Below are 17,814 nucleotides of genomic sequence, written 5' to 3'. Positions count from 1 at the left end.
TTTTGAGGCGTACATTGCATATTGTTCACAGATTTTCCATAATAGCAAGAAGGGAGGGTAGACCAGCCTCATACACACAGGGAAACCATATTAAAGAGTCTTTTCCTTTCTTAACCATCACATTCATAGTTCTCATCTCCACAAACTGACAGACCTGCAAAGAATCTTCTGACTGGAATAAACAATAGCCACAAAAAACCAATTTCACAGAATTTTGCTCATCTGTTTCCATTTTCTTCTATGTTATCTCTTCACTGACTGCTAAGCTCCATCCACTGGGGCTCAGAATCTCTACTTCTGTGAACATCCAGTTCATTGGCATAATAAGGTCTGAACGTAGCAAGGCATGAGCTATGCTTTTCAGACCTGTATCCATCCAACTGCCAGGTTATTCACAAAGACAACAACTTTGACTTAGTATGTGCCACTTGCTCGCTCACACCCCAGGGCCTCTTAAAGTCCTAGCCATTATGAAACTTACAGTCTGATGAGATTTGAAATAGGTCCGCTTCACCCCAGCAGTAGGATTGAACAATGATGCTGATCCCAACCTGTGATTTTGTTATCACATTGAAAAATTAATAACAATCATGAGGCAAGCCAACAAGATATATACCAATCCACAACCCATATTATTTTGTGAAGGGGGAGAAGGCAGGGTTTATTTAAAAAAAAAGAATTGCAAGGAATGGAAAAAGCCTAACTAATTGAGTGGAGTTCAGTTCAGCTCAGTTCAGTCGCTCAGTCGTGTCTGACTCTTTACGACTCCAAGGACTGCAGCACACCAGGCTTCCCTGTCCATCACCAACTCCCAGAGCTTGCTCAAACTGAATGGAGTAGGATGAGTTAAAAAGCTAGGATGGCTGCTACTGCTGAAGATGCTACTGCTGACTGAGAGCCGCTATTGGTTTCAGGGGTGGGTTTTCCTGCAGAGAAACCATGAAGTTGATGTTACCCTTTCTTTCCCCCTGTGACTGTTATCTCTTGCTGTGGAACAAGTTACCAAAAACTTTACCTCTCTGAGCCAACTTTATGTTATGAAGTCATAAAATCAAACTGCTTTTTAAAAAAGGAAAGAAAATATATAACCATTAAATTATTACAAAAATGTGTGCCATTAAAAGAAAATTTTAAGGGTGAAAATCACTCCAAAACACAACACTCAAACACAACCTCTGTATTCATTTTCAAGCTTTTAAATGCATGTTATCTCTTGATATATAGTTGTGCTCTACATTCTCTTTCTTGTTAGAGCATCCTTAATATTCTACAATTATCTTTCATGTCTTAGAATGTCTTTTGAAAATATACTTTTAATAATTGCACATTCCATATCCAAACTTTCCCTCACAGTTGGACATTAGGATGTTTACAATTTTTGATACAATAAATATTTGTACCCGAGTGTGTTCTTTACTTTTGAGATTAGTTTCTTAATATAGATTCCAAAGAAAAGAATTAGTAGGCTCAAAGGCTATGAACACTTTTCATAGGAATTTTTTTTTTTTCTGGTAATACATGATCACTGTAAAAAGTAGAAACAATATAGTCTCCACTTCCTATACACCCTTACTTCTACCGTCCCCAGAGACAACCACTGTAAGCCACATGGTATTTACCTGTTCAGACTTTCTAAAAATGCATACAGTGGTAGACATACACAACACTGAACTTTTTCTTTAAAATACTGTAACTCATTTTGATAACTGTTGAGGTACATTCATCAAACATCAAGTACTACCATAGTCAATAGGGTCACTATTAACTACTACCATATACTAGTTTATTAAGCACTGTGTCATACATTGTGCTAAGTACACATTTCTGGGTAGACTTTATTCTAACTCTTCCTTAGTGAATTATCTGTACATGTCCTTTGTACCTTTATCTGAGAAGCTGCTGTTCTTTTTCCTGATGTCCACAAATTCTTTTTTAATAATAAGACCAGTTAGTGGCTGAGAACATGGATTCTGGAGTCAAACAAATGTTGGTTCAAATTCTAGCACATCCCCGATAAACTGTCTAACTTTGAACAAGTTACTTCTGTCCTTCTAAGTCTCAGTTTTCTGATGTATAAAATGGGAAAAGAATAGCCTCCTTCAAGAGCTGTTGAAGGAATTAAGTAAGGTTCTTAAATTATAATTATAGTAATATAATAAATAATTATAGTAAAATGGCTAATAAGAATTTAATCTTTAATTATACTAAATATCTACAAGGGAATTAGATATCTTAAATACATCCTAATAAATAACAGTACACTTAAAAAAAATTTTTTTTCCTTACCTTCCTGAAATTTACAAATATATTAACTTTTATGACTGGAAAGAGAAGCCTTTAATTCAAAGGAAGGACTCACAAACCAACTGTAAAACAGCATTCTGGGGACTAAGAAAATCTGAATATGATAATACCATTAATTTTGTTAGGTGTGATGACATGGTAGTTATATAAGAAAAAAATCCTTCTTAAAAGATGCACAGTGAAGTTTTTAAGGGTGAAATATGAGGGCTTTAATTTATCTGAAAATATCTGAAGAAAAAAAATAGGTAAAGAGAAAATATTAGTAGCTATGTTAATTCAGATAATGGCTATCTGGATATTTAGTACACATTTTTTTTTCGTTAGAAATTTTTCATAATAAAACTTTTAAGTGATCAATTTTAAAAGATGTCTCTTTTTCCTTTCCATTAATATTAGTTTAGATGATAATATTCACACTTCTACCAGAATGGACTGTAACTGAAAAATACACCTTAAACTGCTTAAACACCCCGCCCAGGCTATGCCTAAGTTTCACCCTTACAAGCTGGGGCACCAGTGATTAGACAAAGGTCCTCTTCTGTCACCAGGAGAATATTCTCAAAATCTGTTACAATGCCACATATATAATTACTTCATTGCCTAAACATATAAAAATATAGACAGTGGAGTGTGCTGGAATGCAGAGAGTCTCTGTGAAGCATATGACTGAGAACTTACACAGAGAAGCAGGGCTTAAATCAGCACCCACTGACAGACCTCTGCCACCTTGCTGCTTAAATCTTGGAATTTAAGACTTCAAAGAAATGAGAATGAAATACAGTCCCATTCCAGGCCTGAATCATTGAAATGAGAAAATCTGTCGTGGTAATGCTATTTCCCTGTATCGACACCTTTACTCAAGGGGACTAGCTGTACTTGTGGATAAGATCCTAGGTGCAAAGAACTAGAACACATGAAATACAGAAAAGAAGATGTTTCTTTTAGAGAACTTGATAAATATTCCTCCTGCTTCCAAGGAATGATATGAGAAGACAGAGATGGCATGTCATGAAGAGACCAAGTACAGATTTAATTGTCCATAACATCTTGAACATTCTACATTCCAAGCTTTTGAAGAAAGCTCTAGTTCTCAAACTAGAGCATGCACCAGAATCACCTGCATGTGTGTGGGCTTAGTCATGTCCAACTCTTTGTGACCCAAGGAATCGCCAGGTTCCTCTGTCCACGTGATTGTCCAGGCAAGAATACTGGAGTGGTAGCCATTTCCTTCTCCACAGGATCTTCCTGACCCAAGGATTGAAGCCAGGTCTCTGGCATTGCAGGCAGATTCTTTACCATCTGAGCTACCAGGGAAACCCCAGAATCACCTACAGTACTTGTTAAAAACAACAATTGGTGGTTCCAGGCCTAGAGTTTAAGATTCTTAGGTGGTGCTGAATAATTTGCATTTCTATCCAATCCCTGATGATGCTGATACTGCTTTGAGAACTGCTGGCTCAGAGAGATGAATCTAAAGCCTTATGTCATCAAATATATATTCTACTCACAACTACTCCTAGAACAAGAAGAGTGCTTAGTTGCTCAGGAGCGTCTCTTTGCAAGTCTATGGACTGTAGCAGCCAGGCTCCTCTCTCCATGGAATTTTCCAGGCAAGAATACTGCAGTATGTTGCCATTTTCTCCTCCAGGGGATCTTCCCAACCCAGGGATCAAAACTCCTGACTCTCCTGCATTGGCAGGCCAATTCTTTACCACTGAGCCACCTGGGAAGCCCCAGGAAGAGGTGGTGATAAACTGTGTTTAAGCAGTAAATGTAAGGCTTTCTCTGGCTAGTATCCACTTCACTTCATCTGCTCTATCTGTAGTAAGACAGTAAACATATCTCACTAACTCCTAATATATACTGAACTTTTAAGAGGATGCGGAGAATTTTCCATATCTGATAGCCTATCATGGACCACAAACACTAAAATGACTCAACTTTTAAATCTGAAAAGTGTTCAGAAATTCTCAGATGAAATGCATTAGATAAAGTACTAAGTATTAACATGCATGAAGAATGTTCTATTATAAACTCCTGTTTTCACTTTCTTGCAGCTTTCCAAAAAATTAGCCCTTTGTGGTGAAATTTTCCATGCTTGGTTTCAGCCCAAAGGTGATTTTTTTCTTTTTTTTTGCAAAGTTTGAGAAAAATATATTAAATAGTTTTTGAGTTATGAAAAGATGAAAAAAGCCCACACAATTTTTCCACTTTGAAAGCAATTTCAGGATCTTTTCTTTTAATATGCAGATAACTGAAAAATGGCTGAAGCTGAAACTTTCCAAATGTCTAGTTTTCAACAAGGCAGTCTGTGGGTAATTCAGAAAAGATATCGTGTGTGTGTGAACACAAACAGACAACAACTATGTATTTAAAATATACATACATGATTAGAAAAATAGCATTTCATCATACTCTGCACAAACCTTCCCCAGAATAGGGGGTTTATGAGTCTTTCACAAGCCAGAGTAGTTGTTGACTGCCTGACCCCTGTGGTTTTCTTGCACCGGGGTTCACTAATGGGTCATGTAGGCACAACTGTAGAACTACTGTGCACTATATTTGCAGAATCTTCCAATTCCTTTCACATTCTATCCTTCCTTTTGCCCCAGCTCAATTCTAGGTTTCTGCTTCACTGTCTTCAGAGTTTAATTTGTGCCCTTGCCTGTGCCTCAGTACCAACTCCCTTGATCTTCCATGATCCAGACATTCAGCCATATCCTTGCTTCTCCCAGTTCTTACTTCCCTCAAAAGCATTCACCCACTTCCCACTAAAACCCTCCTTGTGTATTTGAAGAACTCAAGTCTTAAATAAATAACAGCTGAAACCTTAAGTTTAGGTCAAATAGGTTTTGATGGTTTGTCAAAGCAACTTGTTCTAATTATTTATAATCATAACTTTCCTAACTAATTCACCTGAAGGCCAATGATAGGAAAGCTAGAGAACAGAATATAAAGTCCTAGTTTTGCCATTTACCAGCTAACTAACATATGGATAAGACATAACTGCTTGGAACTTTGTTCTCCTTACCTGTAAAATGGGAAAAGATTGGGTTGTTAATAACTTCGTTACACGTGAACATGTTTTGTAAATTTCAAATGAACGTTGGATAAACTGTAATGAAAGTAAGTTCAATTTTTAACTGTTTCAAGTTTCTGGGCTCAAATGAAGAACCAAGCCCAAGGCACAAAAACCCTTTTGCAAGGATATGAAGATTGAGAAAAATCCAAGTATTCAAGTGTGTAGGCTTCAAGGACAAAGAGGAGGAAATCTGTTCAAATAAACATTTCTATTTCATCTTCAGCATCTCTCTCTCTGCATGGGTTATTCCCACCAGCAGATTCTCTCCCACTTACAGGGAAAAGCTGTTTCCTTGACCAACTTGTTCCTTATCATCTTATCTTCTCCACTTCACAGGCCAATTCCTGGATCACCTAACTTTCTTCAACCTCCTTCTCCCATTATTTCACTAAAAATGTTCTCTTCTAGGTTATCAATGACCTTCCAGTTACCAATACCAGAAGCTTTAATTTTTCCTTCTCTTCAACTGTAGTTACACTCAACTGCTTTACCTTATCCCAGTTATCTACTCCTACCTAACACACCATCCTCAAATGTGTTGTTTCTGATTCTGTGGGTCAGGAATTCAAACAGGGCTCAGCTAGACTTTGGCTCCACATGGCTTAGACTTGGGTCACTTACTTGGCTGCTTCCCATAGCAGATGGAAAGTTTAAGAAGGTTTCACTCAGTTCTGGGGCCTCATGATCCCCTTCTGTGTGGTCAGCCTGGGCTTCCTCATAGTTTGGTGGTCTCAGGGTTGCTAAACTTCTAATTTGGCATTTGGCTTCCAAGAGGGAGAAAATGGAAGCTCCCAGTCCCCTTAAAGCCTGGGCTTGGAAGTACCAGAACATCATCTCCTCTGTATCCCATTGGTGAAGCCAGATCACATACCCAGCCAGAATTCAAAGGGGAAGGGAAGGAGACTCACCTCCTGAGAAAGGAATAGCAAAGAATCGATGATCGTCTTTAATCTACCACATACCTATGCCTTTCCAGACATTCTCCTTTCTCTTTTCTTCACTTCTGTGGCATACCCTAGTCGAGGTTAATGACCTTCAAGTTTCTTACCTTGACCCACAATAAGATATACATTCTATATTGTAACCTAGGATTTCAACACATACTCATAAAAAGTGAAATAAACATTCCATAATACATACCTTTATAACAATAAAATTAATATTTTCTATTCTATTTTACTTTATTTTACTTTTATTATTTTTAAATGCCATTTTATTGTTTACAAATATATGTTTCCCTTCTCTGAAGAGGATTGTATTCCATGGCCTCCCTGCTGGCAGACTTGTTCATGTGACTTTCTCTGTCCTGTGTAGTATGAGGAGTGACAAATGTCACTTCCAGGCAGGGGTTTTAAAATGCAAAGTGTGGCTCACTATTTCCTCTTTATTCTCTGCCATGAGAAGCTATCTCATCAACCTGCTTTCTGGAATAAGAGTGCATGGAGAGAATGACACGAGGGCAGCCTATCCTCAAAGAGTGATAAACAAATCTTTATTGGTAAAAGCCACTGACACTGTGTAAGGCACAGTATACTGGATCTTGACTAATCCACAGGCTCCAACCACTGAAGTGAATTCAGGATCCACTAATGGAGTGCAGCCAATTGTCTGGAAAATTATTATAAATTTTGCCTTTTTCTCTGCTTCCTCCTCTCCATCCTCCTTTCCACCAAATGAAATCACTTCCCCAATATACATCTATGACCTATTTCTTTTCTCTCTTTAACAATGTCCCTGGGTGAATCCTGTCTATTGCCTTCATTATTTCTCATCTGAACTAGCCAACTTGCCTATTCACTTGGTTGTTCTCTTTTGATTCTATACTCTCTCTCCATTTCATTTTCTTTTCACTGAGAAGTTAATTTACCCAATGCATGACTATTATTATCACAGGTCCTTCAGTGGCTCCATGCTGTCCAGAAAATAGAGTCCAAACTCTCTTGGACTTGCACTCTCTCAGCCTAGGTTCTCCTGCTCCACTGCTCCCTTCATGCACACTGTGCTGCATCCAAATCTGACCACCTACAGCGCCCAGGGATAAAAACCGTTTCTCTCTCTCTCTTTTTCCCCCCATACATTTCCTACTGCTTAGAATGGATAGCAGCTCCCACCTTGCCCCAAAAAACCCCATCAGATTCTATTTCTAAATACTGACTCATCCTTCCTCTGCTCAGACACCTGCTCTTCAATGATGCTTTTGTTTGATCTTCTCAGTTAGAAGTCACCTCTCTTTTCAAAACACTCAGAGCCTCATAATACTTCATTTTGCCTTCTGCTTATCAATTAATCTAGGGACAGGACTCTTGACAACAGTTACTTTAAGAAAGGAATTATCTCCTACTCTTCCCCCACCTCTGGATTATCTTGACTGTTGAACACAACTTAGTGTAATCATAGAAATGTTTCTCATGAGCATGTCTAACTGCAGACAAGCAGGTTCACCAGAATAGTGTAAGTATACCATAAGCTCAATGATCTCATTTCTTTCAGAGTATCTGAATTTATTTTTTTCCTAACTTAGATGAGATGTATTTCTGATTCAACACACAGATGAGATGATCCAATATGCTATTTTAACTCTTGGTAAAGTTTTTCAAGCTTCTTAGCTGTACTTGTGGTGAGTTTTGAGTATCTCACTAAAATACTAAAATTTTGATTATCTACATACATCACTGGGGTACTCAAAATAGACCAAAGAAAGTCAGCTATTTCATTATTTCTCTAAGAAATGTCAAAATCCATTTACTTAATTTTACCAGTTTTACTCTTGTATCTTCATTTAAGATGTGTTCATTTTTTACTTGAAAAAAAATTCTGTGATTATTACTTGAAAAAAAATTCTGTGATTATCTGTTTTCTCTCTTTGCAGCAAATCAGTAGCAACAAAGTATAAGTAGGGAGGAGAAATGGTACCTAACACTGACAGAGGAGATGCAATAACTAAAAAATAAACAGACGTGAGGATTCTTTCTTAAAAAACACTGTCATCTAAGAAATTTCAGGACATAGGCAGAATCCCTTTAACTGTATTTTACTGTATAATAGTGTCAAAATGATGTCCTTGAATCATTAGGGAAAAGTTCTTCCATAATCAACATACATTGTTGAAGAAGGCAGATAAGTTAAAAATATGTTTTAGAGAAGTTTTTACCCAAATGGATAAAATAGTCTGGGGCTTTAAAGAGTAAGTTTAAGTAGTCTGGAAATTTCATTTAGAGAGAAGGTATTTTTGCCAACCAGATAGACAAAGGAAGCTCTATGGTATTGTGCATTTTCCCCAAGGAAGTAATATAAAAAATTAAGTTTTGAAGGATCTGGTACCCTTGGAAAGGGAGGAAGTATTATCATTAAATGCCATATAAATTGTTAGAGGAAAATAAAAGTTAAATTACTTGAATTTCACTTCATGACTTAGTGCCCAGTTAAGAACTGGGGGCTTTCAACTCCCAACCTTGAACTTTATACAATTTTTTGGAAGAATCAGATGGCACATTTTGAACATACAGAGGACTGATTTAAAGGAAAGTTCTAGATAGTGAGATGATTACATGTTATTCCCATGTCACCTCTTCTGCCCCACATTGCTAGAGCACTATTCATGTGGTTCAGATGGTAAAGAATCTGCCTGCAATGCAGGAGACCAGAGTTCGATCCCTGGGTTTGAGATCCCCTAGAGGAAGGCATGGCACTCCACTCCAGTATTCTTGCCTGGAGAATTTAATGGACAGAGAAGCCTGGTGAGCTACAGTCCATGGGGTTACAAAGAGTCAGACACGACTGAGTGACTAATACTTTTTTCTTTTTCATTCATGGGATCTACTACTCCATGAGCTACAATGTAATGAGTTGCACAGAGCTAGCTGTGTATACTCCAGGAACATTCTATACTATCTGGAGGCTCTGTCACTATCCAAAGATTTAGAGAACCATCAGGTATCTTCTTTAGACTTTATACCCACAGCTGGGCTTCCCTGGTGGCTAAGTACTAAGAATCTGCCTGCCAATATAAGAGACATGGGTTCAATCCTTGGATCAGAAAGATCCCCTGGAGAAGGAAATGGTAACCTACTCCAGTATTCTTGCCTGGGAAATCCCATGGACAAGAGAAGCCTGGCAGGCTACAGCTCACGGGGTCACAAAAGAGCTGGACACGACTTAGAGACTAAACAACAACAATATATCCACAGTTATTGTAATCATATCTTACCCCTAGATTAAGATAGAGTCAAGGCTGAATCCTGGCAAGGTACTTTTCTCTCCATTTCTACCTATAAAATTAAAGATGGGACTAGACTGTCTCTAAAGAGCCTACTAATCTGAAATTATGTTTATTATTTTGAGTCATGACAGTGCTATTGAACAATCTTCCAATTATCTGCTTTCTCAAGTTTCTTTTAAAAATTCTTTATTCTGGACATTCATGTCAAAATATATTAAGACTTTCTATAATTCTACCAAATTTGCTTAAAGAAACAAACACAATTTTTAATATGATATTTTTAAGAATGAGTCAATTATTTCCTTCAGTATATTAAAAAACAGGTCAGACATTATGTGTAAAATATACAGTAAGTCTCTTAAAAATGATTTTATGACCATAGTTTCCTATCATTAGTTACAAAAATATTATAAAGAACTGAACCAAAATAAAACCAAATAAACCAGCTACTAAACTACACATATGTCCTCAAAAATCTTATGGGAGTCAAATATTCCAGTAAAAATAACATAAGAGATGGAAACACAAGTTTCTCATTATCACACTTCATATGTTGTAAAACATAACAGCTAACTTATTTTTGGCAAAATGATTAGGGATTGCAACACTCTGGCTAATACAAACTTATTTGATTGTCAAATACATCTTAAATGGAGCGTATCATGCTAACTTCAGGCATGCAGGCACTGTGCCGTCTGAGATTAGGCCAGAGACACTGAAATTTCAACACTTCAGCAGGGATCACACCACGAATATTAGCTGGGCCAGGTGTTTAAAGAGGGGTGTGTATTGGGGGGAGGACTTGAACAGTGCAGTTAATTGAAACCAGATAAAGCTTTTGAATAATAATTTTAAAAAAATCATACAGATGTTCACCCTCCTCCCTGGGTAACCTTTATGGACAATTTATTGCACGCACTATTTTCTAGAGTACACCCTTTATAAGAAAACACAGCCTTTTGTGTTTCTCTGGAAACTCTATAATCACAGCATGAATTATGTCTCCACAATTAGACTAGGTTAAGCTCATGTTTCATCTGCCTTTTCTCTTTTCACCACTATTCCTGCAAGGGCAGGAACACCTGAAAGCAGAGTCTTTTTTTTTTTTTTTGAAAGCAGATTCTTAATGAGAAAGTGATAGAGCTGAGGAAGCTGCAAGAAGCTACATTAACTGAGAGATGCATGGTACTACTACTTTCCCAACAGATATGTGAACACAAGACAAAAAAGAGAGAGAAGTTCAAAACAAATGTGCTCAACAACTATTTTCAAATATGCACAGGAAAAATTAAACATTACACGCAGAATGGATGTGGAGCAAACCAACAAAAACTGAAAGGAAAGATCCCTAAGTGAACAAATCGAAGGACTCAGAAGTGGATATTTTCTTTCCTATGTTTACAGAATAGTGTATTTGTCAGGGTTCCCCAGAGAAACAGACTCCAAACATTCATTATAGGGATTGGCTCACACACTCAGAGAGGCTAAGAGGTCCCACACCACATGCTACCTGCAAGCTGGAAACCAGGAAAGTGAGTAGTATAATTCAGTCCGAGTTCAAAAACCTGAGAACCAGGTGAATAGCTGAGGCCAAAGGCTTGAGACCTGGAACTACAATGTCACAGGGCAGGAAAAGATGGCTGTTTGAACTCGAGGAGAGAGAAAGAAAGAATCTGCCCTTCCTGGAGTTTTCGCTCTATTTGTGCCCTCAACAGACTGGATGATGCCCGCCCACCATGGTCAGGGCAGATCTTTTTTACTCAGTCCAGTTCAAATGCTGATTTTCTCTGGTCCTCACAGACATACTCAGAAATGTTTTACTAACTATCTGAGTATCCCTTAGACCAATAAGGCTGACATGTAAAACTAACCATCACAAATAATAATGCTATTATTATTTCAAACATGCAAGTACACTTTAAAAAATGGTTTTAAAGCTTATGAAACACTTGGAACAACTAATAACCAAAAATTATACTTCATATCAGTTTGCTACATTTTACTTGACAGGACCAAGTTACTTCCTACACCAGGAAATGTATTTGGTATTTTAATTTATACATATGCCTATATATCCACAAGCTTGACAGTACATCACACAAGTGAAATCCTAACTGGGGTAGTGGTGGGGTGGGCAGCCTCTGACTTGGCCCCCAGTGATCCTTGCCTTTTAATATTCATGCTTTAGTATACTCCACTCCCCTTGAGTTTGGGCTGGATTTAGTAATTTGTTTCTAACAAAGAGAATACTGTAAAAGTGGTGAGATATCATTCCTGCAATTAAGTTACGGTCTGTGACTTCCATCTTGCCAGCAGACTCTTTCTTTGGCTCTTCTCCCAGACTTGCTCTGATGGGGCAAGTTAGAGAGGCCCACATTCTAAGGAACTGAGGGTGGCGTCTACCCAACTGCCAGTGGTGAACCAAGGCCCTCAGTCCAACAAGCTTGAAGGAGTGAACTGAGGCAGATTCTCCTCAATTCAGTGCTTCACATGAGACCATGGCCCTGGAAGACACTTTGATTACAGTCTGGTGAGAGACCCTGAACCAGAGGACCCAGCCAAGTTGTGACCAGATCCACAGAAACTGGGAGAGAATAAATGTGTAGTGCTTTATACTGTTAAGTTTTGAGCTGAGATTACTAACACAGTAGTTAACCTAATGACTGAGCCAGTGCTTCCAGTTATTTCCACTATGATAATAATAGCTGATACTTATATAAAACTTTTAAGTTCTAGGTATTCTTTATATCAAAGAAAGTGAAAGTGAAGTCGCTCAGTCGTGTCTGACTCTTTGCTACCCCATGGACTGTAGCCTACTAGGCTCCTCCGTCCATGGGATTTTCCAGGCAAGAGTACTGGAATGGGTTGCCATTTCCTTCTCCAGGGGATCTTCCCGACCCAGGGATCTAACCCAGGTCTCCTGCATTGTAGGCAGACGCTTTTACCGTCTGAGCCACCATTCTTTATATAATTTCTCACAAAAGTCCTTTGAAGAACATATTACTACCCCCCTTTTACAGATGAGGAAACAAAGGTACAGGGAGACTCAATAACTTGCCCAAGGTCACATAAGCAAAGTATGACAGCAACTGTCTGAACCTAGGTGTCTTGTTTCCAGAGCAAGGAGTCATAGCAATCGTGCAAAGAGAACTGCTAAGGGCTCAGACTGGATATTATGAAAATAGTAACCTCATAGCATGGCACCAGAGGAGCTTCAGAGACATAACAGAGATTAGAAGCCATGCTAAATGCTAAAAACAGAAGGGAAGCCTGCTTTCTGACTGAAATGCCTTATCTAGGGGGGGAAAAAATAGAGTAGAAGCAATAATACAGTGAATGGAATGTGATCTAGAATTGATTGAATTCACACTTAAAATGAAATATACACTTTCTTATACCCAATGTGAGAAATTAACAGCCCCCATTTGGTATGAAACACTACACCCCAAGAGGCTACAGTTGTACTTTTCCCAATGGCAATTATAAGTAAGAAGTTAAGTGTGTTAAGCCAGTGGGAAAAGGAGCAAATTTCTAGTGAGCTCTGAGACTAAAGGAGATCAGTCCTGGGTGTTCATTGGAAGGACTGATGTTGAAGCTGAAACTCCAATACTTTGGCCACCTGATGCAAAGAGCTGACTCATTTGAAAAGACCCTGATGCTGAGAAAGATTGAGGGCAGGAAGAGAAGGGGATGACAGAGGATGAGATGGTGATGGATGGCATCACCGACTCAATGGACACGGGTTTGGGTGGACTCCGGGAGTTGGTGATGGACAGGGAGGCCTGGCATGCTATGATTCATGGGGTCACAAAGAGTCGGACATGACTGAGCGACTGAACTGAACTGAACTGAGATGCCACTGAGGATGTTTTATCACATGGAGTGAAAATCTCCCAGGCTAGGGAGATTCCAGGAAAGAATCACTTCCTGTCTTGCCTTCAGATTACCAGGTTAAATAGCACTCCTTCATGCTCCCACACACTCTCTATTCACATAAGACAGTAGGTACCATACCTATGGGTTAGTCTGTGTTTTCCATTAGGCTTCAGGTTCTGAAGCCTCACAGACTGGCCTCACAGACTATTTTATTCACTGGGATGTTGTCAAAACACAGCATGAGGTCTGTTACATGGCAAGTGCTAAATATGTAAGTTTGTTGAATGAGGAAATAATTTATGTAGTGAATTGCATTTAATGCATCATTTCAACGGTATATGTCAGTAAAGGTATGAGGTTTTGTTTTGTTTTGAAGTGTTGTATAGTTCGCTAGCTTTCCTGGCACTTTAAACAGGTCTTTATGTTTATGTTAGGTCGCTACATGACTTAGTGACTAAACAAGAGCAAAAATGAGTATTTATACAATTCTCTTCCTAGACAAGATTCTTGCCTCAGTCTTAGCTGGTGACTGCTTTTAAATATTTCTTTATGAATGAAAGCAGGTTAGATGTAACTTAAAAACTCCAGATTACCCTAGATTAAAAGGCATTTGCTCAAGTAAAATATTATAAATTAACTATCTGTTGTTGTTGTTCAGTCGTTCAGTCGTGTCCGACTCTTTGCAACCCCATGGACTGCAGCACACCAGGCTTCCCCTGTCCTTCATTATTTCCTGGAATTTGCTCAAACTCATGTCCACTGAGTCAGTGATCCCATCTCAACCATCTCATCCTCATCCAACTCATCTCATCCTCACCCTCTTTTCCTCCTGCCATCAATCTTTCCCAACATCAGGGTCTTTTCCAAAGAGTCGGCTCTTTGCATCAGGTTGCCAAAGTATTGAGCTTCAGCTTCAGTCTTTTCAATGAATATTCAGGTCGATTTCCTTTAGGATTGACTGATTTGATCTCCTTGCAGTCCATGGGACTCTCAAGTCTCTCAGCACCACAATTTGAAACCATCAATCCTTTGGCATTCAGTCTTCTTTATGGTCCAACTCACATTTGCACACAACTACTGGAAAAACCATACCTTTGACTATATGAAACTTTATCAGCAAAGTTATGTCTCTGCCTTTTGATACGCTGTTTAGGTCTGTCACAGTTTACCTTCCAAGGAGCAAGTGTCTTTTAATTTCATGGCTGCAGTCACCATCTTCAGTGATTCTGGAGCCCAAGGAAATAAAAATCTGTCAGCTTCCACTTTTCCCCCTTCTACTTGCCACAGAGTGATGGGACCAGATGCCACGATCTTATTTTTTTGAATTTACTATGTTTTAATTTTTTAAAACACAGGCATTTATTCAGAAAATCCCAATCTCCTCCAGCATTATTTCTGAAACACTGTGGGAAAGGTATGAATATACTTTCAACACGGGCCCACAGTACTGCAGAGATAGGATAAAGGTAGCCACCAAGGATCCCTCTCCATGTTCTACTTATCGAAGAAGTCTCTTAAAGAAGAAGAAGAAGAAGTCTCTTAAAGAAGAAGTCTCATGCATCCAACCCAGGCTGGTGATCTGTTTCACCCTAGATAATACACATGTTTTGATGCTGTTCTTTCGAAACATCCCACCCTCACCTTATGAGACAAGTGCTCGGGCCTGGTGCACTGGGAAGACCCAGAGGGATCGGGTGGAGAGGGAGGTGGGAGGGGGGACTGGGATGGGGAATACATGTAAATCCATGGCTGATTCATTTCAATGTATAACAAAAACTACTGTAATGATGTAAAGTAATTAGCCTCCAACTAATTAAAAAAAAAAAAAAGAAAGTAAAAAAAAAAAAAAAAAAATAATAAAGGAAGAAGTACTTAATGAAAAAAAAATAAAAAAATAAAATGAATGAACCAAAAAAAAAAAAAAAAAGAAGAAGAAGAAGTCTCTTAAAGAAGAAGAAGTCTCTTAAAGAAGAGACAAAGAGCAAAGGAGCTCTGAGAGGACTTGTGCAAGTGCACAATCCAGTACCGACAGTCACCTCTGGAGGCATACTTACTGGGAGCTCAGGTGCGTGCTTCAGAATCTCAAGGGAAAAATAAGAGCCTATGGAATGGCCAATGATCACAAGCTTCATTTCCTTTGGCACTTGAGTTCTCAGGAAAGCTAATTTGTGTTCTACTTGACCACGGAGTCCATAGATGTCCTTAACTTCTTCAGCATTTGAATCTGAAAGGAAATATATAAGTACTTTTCATTCAGTAAGTGAAAGCAATCATTTCACCAGGGGAAATATCTTAACAAAAAAGAAAAAACAGTAACAATAGTAGTAGCTATCATTTATTGAAAGCCTACCATGTGCAAGCCACAATGTTGGTGTTTCACTTAAATTATATCTATCAATCTTCACAACAACCCTGGAAAGGAATATTCTTATCTTCATTTTATATAAGAAAATACCAAAGCTCAGATGTTAGGAAACAGATTGGCAGTTACATAGCTATGAAATGGGACCAGTGGGATTCAAACCCAGGTCTCCATCCTTGAAGCCCATGACTCTCAATTATTCCCTGAACTACTGCAGTTTCAGTTTCAGTTCAGTCGCTCAGTCATGTCTGACTCTATGCGACCCCATGAATCGCAGCTCGCCAGGACTCCCTGTCCATCACCAACTCCCGGAATTTACTCAAGCCCATGTCCATCGAGTTGGTGATGTCATCCAGCCATCTATCCTCTGTCGTCCCCTTCTCCTCCTGCCCCCAATCTGTCCCAGCATCAGGGTCTTTTCCAATGAGTCAACTCTTTGCATAAGGTGGCCAAAGTACTGGAGTTTCAGCTTTAGCATCAGTCCTTCCAATGAACACCCAGGACTGATCTCCTTCATGTCCAACTCTTTGCAACCCCATGAATCGCAGCACGCCAGGCCTCCCTGTCCATCACCAACTCCCGAAGTTTATTCAAACTCATGTCCATCGAGTCGGTGATGCCATCCAACAATCTCATCCTCTGTCATCCCCTTCTCCTCCTGCCCCCAATCCCTCCCAGCATCAGGGTCTTTTCCAATGAGTCAACTCTTCGCATCAGGTGGCCAAAGTACTGGAGTTTCAGCTTCAGCATCAGTCCTTCCAATGAACAGCCAGGACTGATCTCCTTTAGAATTGACTGGTTGGATCTCCTTGCAGTCCAAGGGACTCTAAAGAGTCTTCTCCAACATCACAGTTCAAAAGCATCAATTCTTTGGCGCTCAGCTTTCTTCACAGTCCAACTCTCACATCCATACATAACCACTGGAAAAACCATAGCCTTGACTAGATGGACCTTTGTTGGCAAAGTAATGTTTCTGCTTTTTAATATGCTATCTAGGTTGGTCATAACTTTCCTTCCAAAGAATAAGCGTCTTTTAATTTCATGGCTGCAATCACCATCTGCAGTAATTTTGGAGTCCAGAAAAGTAAAGTTGTCACTGTTTCCACTGTTTCCCCATCTATTTCCCATGAAGTGATGGGACCAGATACTGTAGTTTAGGCCAATGGTTTTCAAATTTTAGCATGCATCAGGATCCTCTGGAAGACTTGTTAAAACACGGATTGCTAGGCCCCATCACCAGAGTCTCTGATTCAGTGGGTCTGGGCAAGAGCCTGAAAATTTGCATTTCTACATTTCCAGAAAATGCTGATACTGCTGGTCCCAGGACCACACATTGAAAACCACTGGTTAGGCTCAGTTATATAGACAGCCAAGAAAATCCATGACACTGCTTTCAGATAATCTTTGCTTGTTTAGAGAAATCAAGACTGAAACATTTAAGTAGAAATGTTTCAAACTGTTCCTTTTAACCAGCACAGTCCTAACCCAAAACATTCTTTCTTCCTTTCTAGATTTCTTCTTCTTCTACATTCTTCAAGATCTCATCAAAATTTTATCTAGCTAATTTTTAGGAAAAGTGAATGAGCCTTCCTTTGTGTTTAACTCGTATCCCATTCTTATTTAGCATTTTATTATACTTGTATAACTGTCTTTTCATTTCCTCCTTTAGACTGTGAGCTCCTTGAAGGCAAGGTCCATCTTTCATTTCTGTGTCCTCTGTGAATAGCACCCAGTAAATATCATTGTTGAATGAAAATATGAACTGACTAGACAATCTCAGAGCATGCTGCCAGCTCTGATACTCTATGAGCAGAGAAAACTTCAATAGGTTTTCCCTATGAACATGTAATTGAGGGCAGGAGGAGAAGGGGACGACAGAGGATGAGATGGTTGGGTGGCATCAGCGACTCAATGGACATGAGTTTGGGTAAACTCCGGGAGTTGGTGATGGACAGGGAGGCCTGGTGTGCT

General features: G+C 39.0%; 1 protein-coding gene across 7 annotated transcripts in view; it reads right to left on the bottom strand.

Moving 5' to 3' along the window:
* The window catches only part of LDAH (lipid droplet associated hydrolase), a 94,210-nt gene that overhangs the window by 46,002 nt on the left and 30,394 nt on the right, over nucleotides 1–17,814 (bottom strand). For all 7 annotated transcript variants that reach the window (XR_011482207.1, XR_011482208.1, XM_070451238.1 and 4 more), the window contains one exon: nucleotides 15,536–15,705. Coding sequence is in view for 5 of the 7 variants with exons in the window: in XM_070451238.1 (XP_070307339.1) it covers nucleotides 15,536–15,705 (170 nt within the window). In the remaining 2 variants the exon portion in view is untranslated. The remainder of the gene's footprint in view (nucleotides 1–15,535; nucleotides 15,706–17,814) is intronic.

This window comes from Odocoileus virginianus, chromosome 2, assembly GCF_023699985.2.
Source record: "Odocoileus virginianus isolate 20LAN1187 ecotype Illinois chromosome 2, Ovbor_1.2, whole genome shotgun sequence".
NCBI lineage: Eukaryota > Metazoa > Chordata > Mammalia > Artiodactyla > Cervidae > Odocoileus > Odocoileus virginianus.
This window is presented reverse-complemented; position numbering and strand designations above follow the sequence as displayed.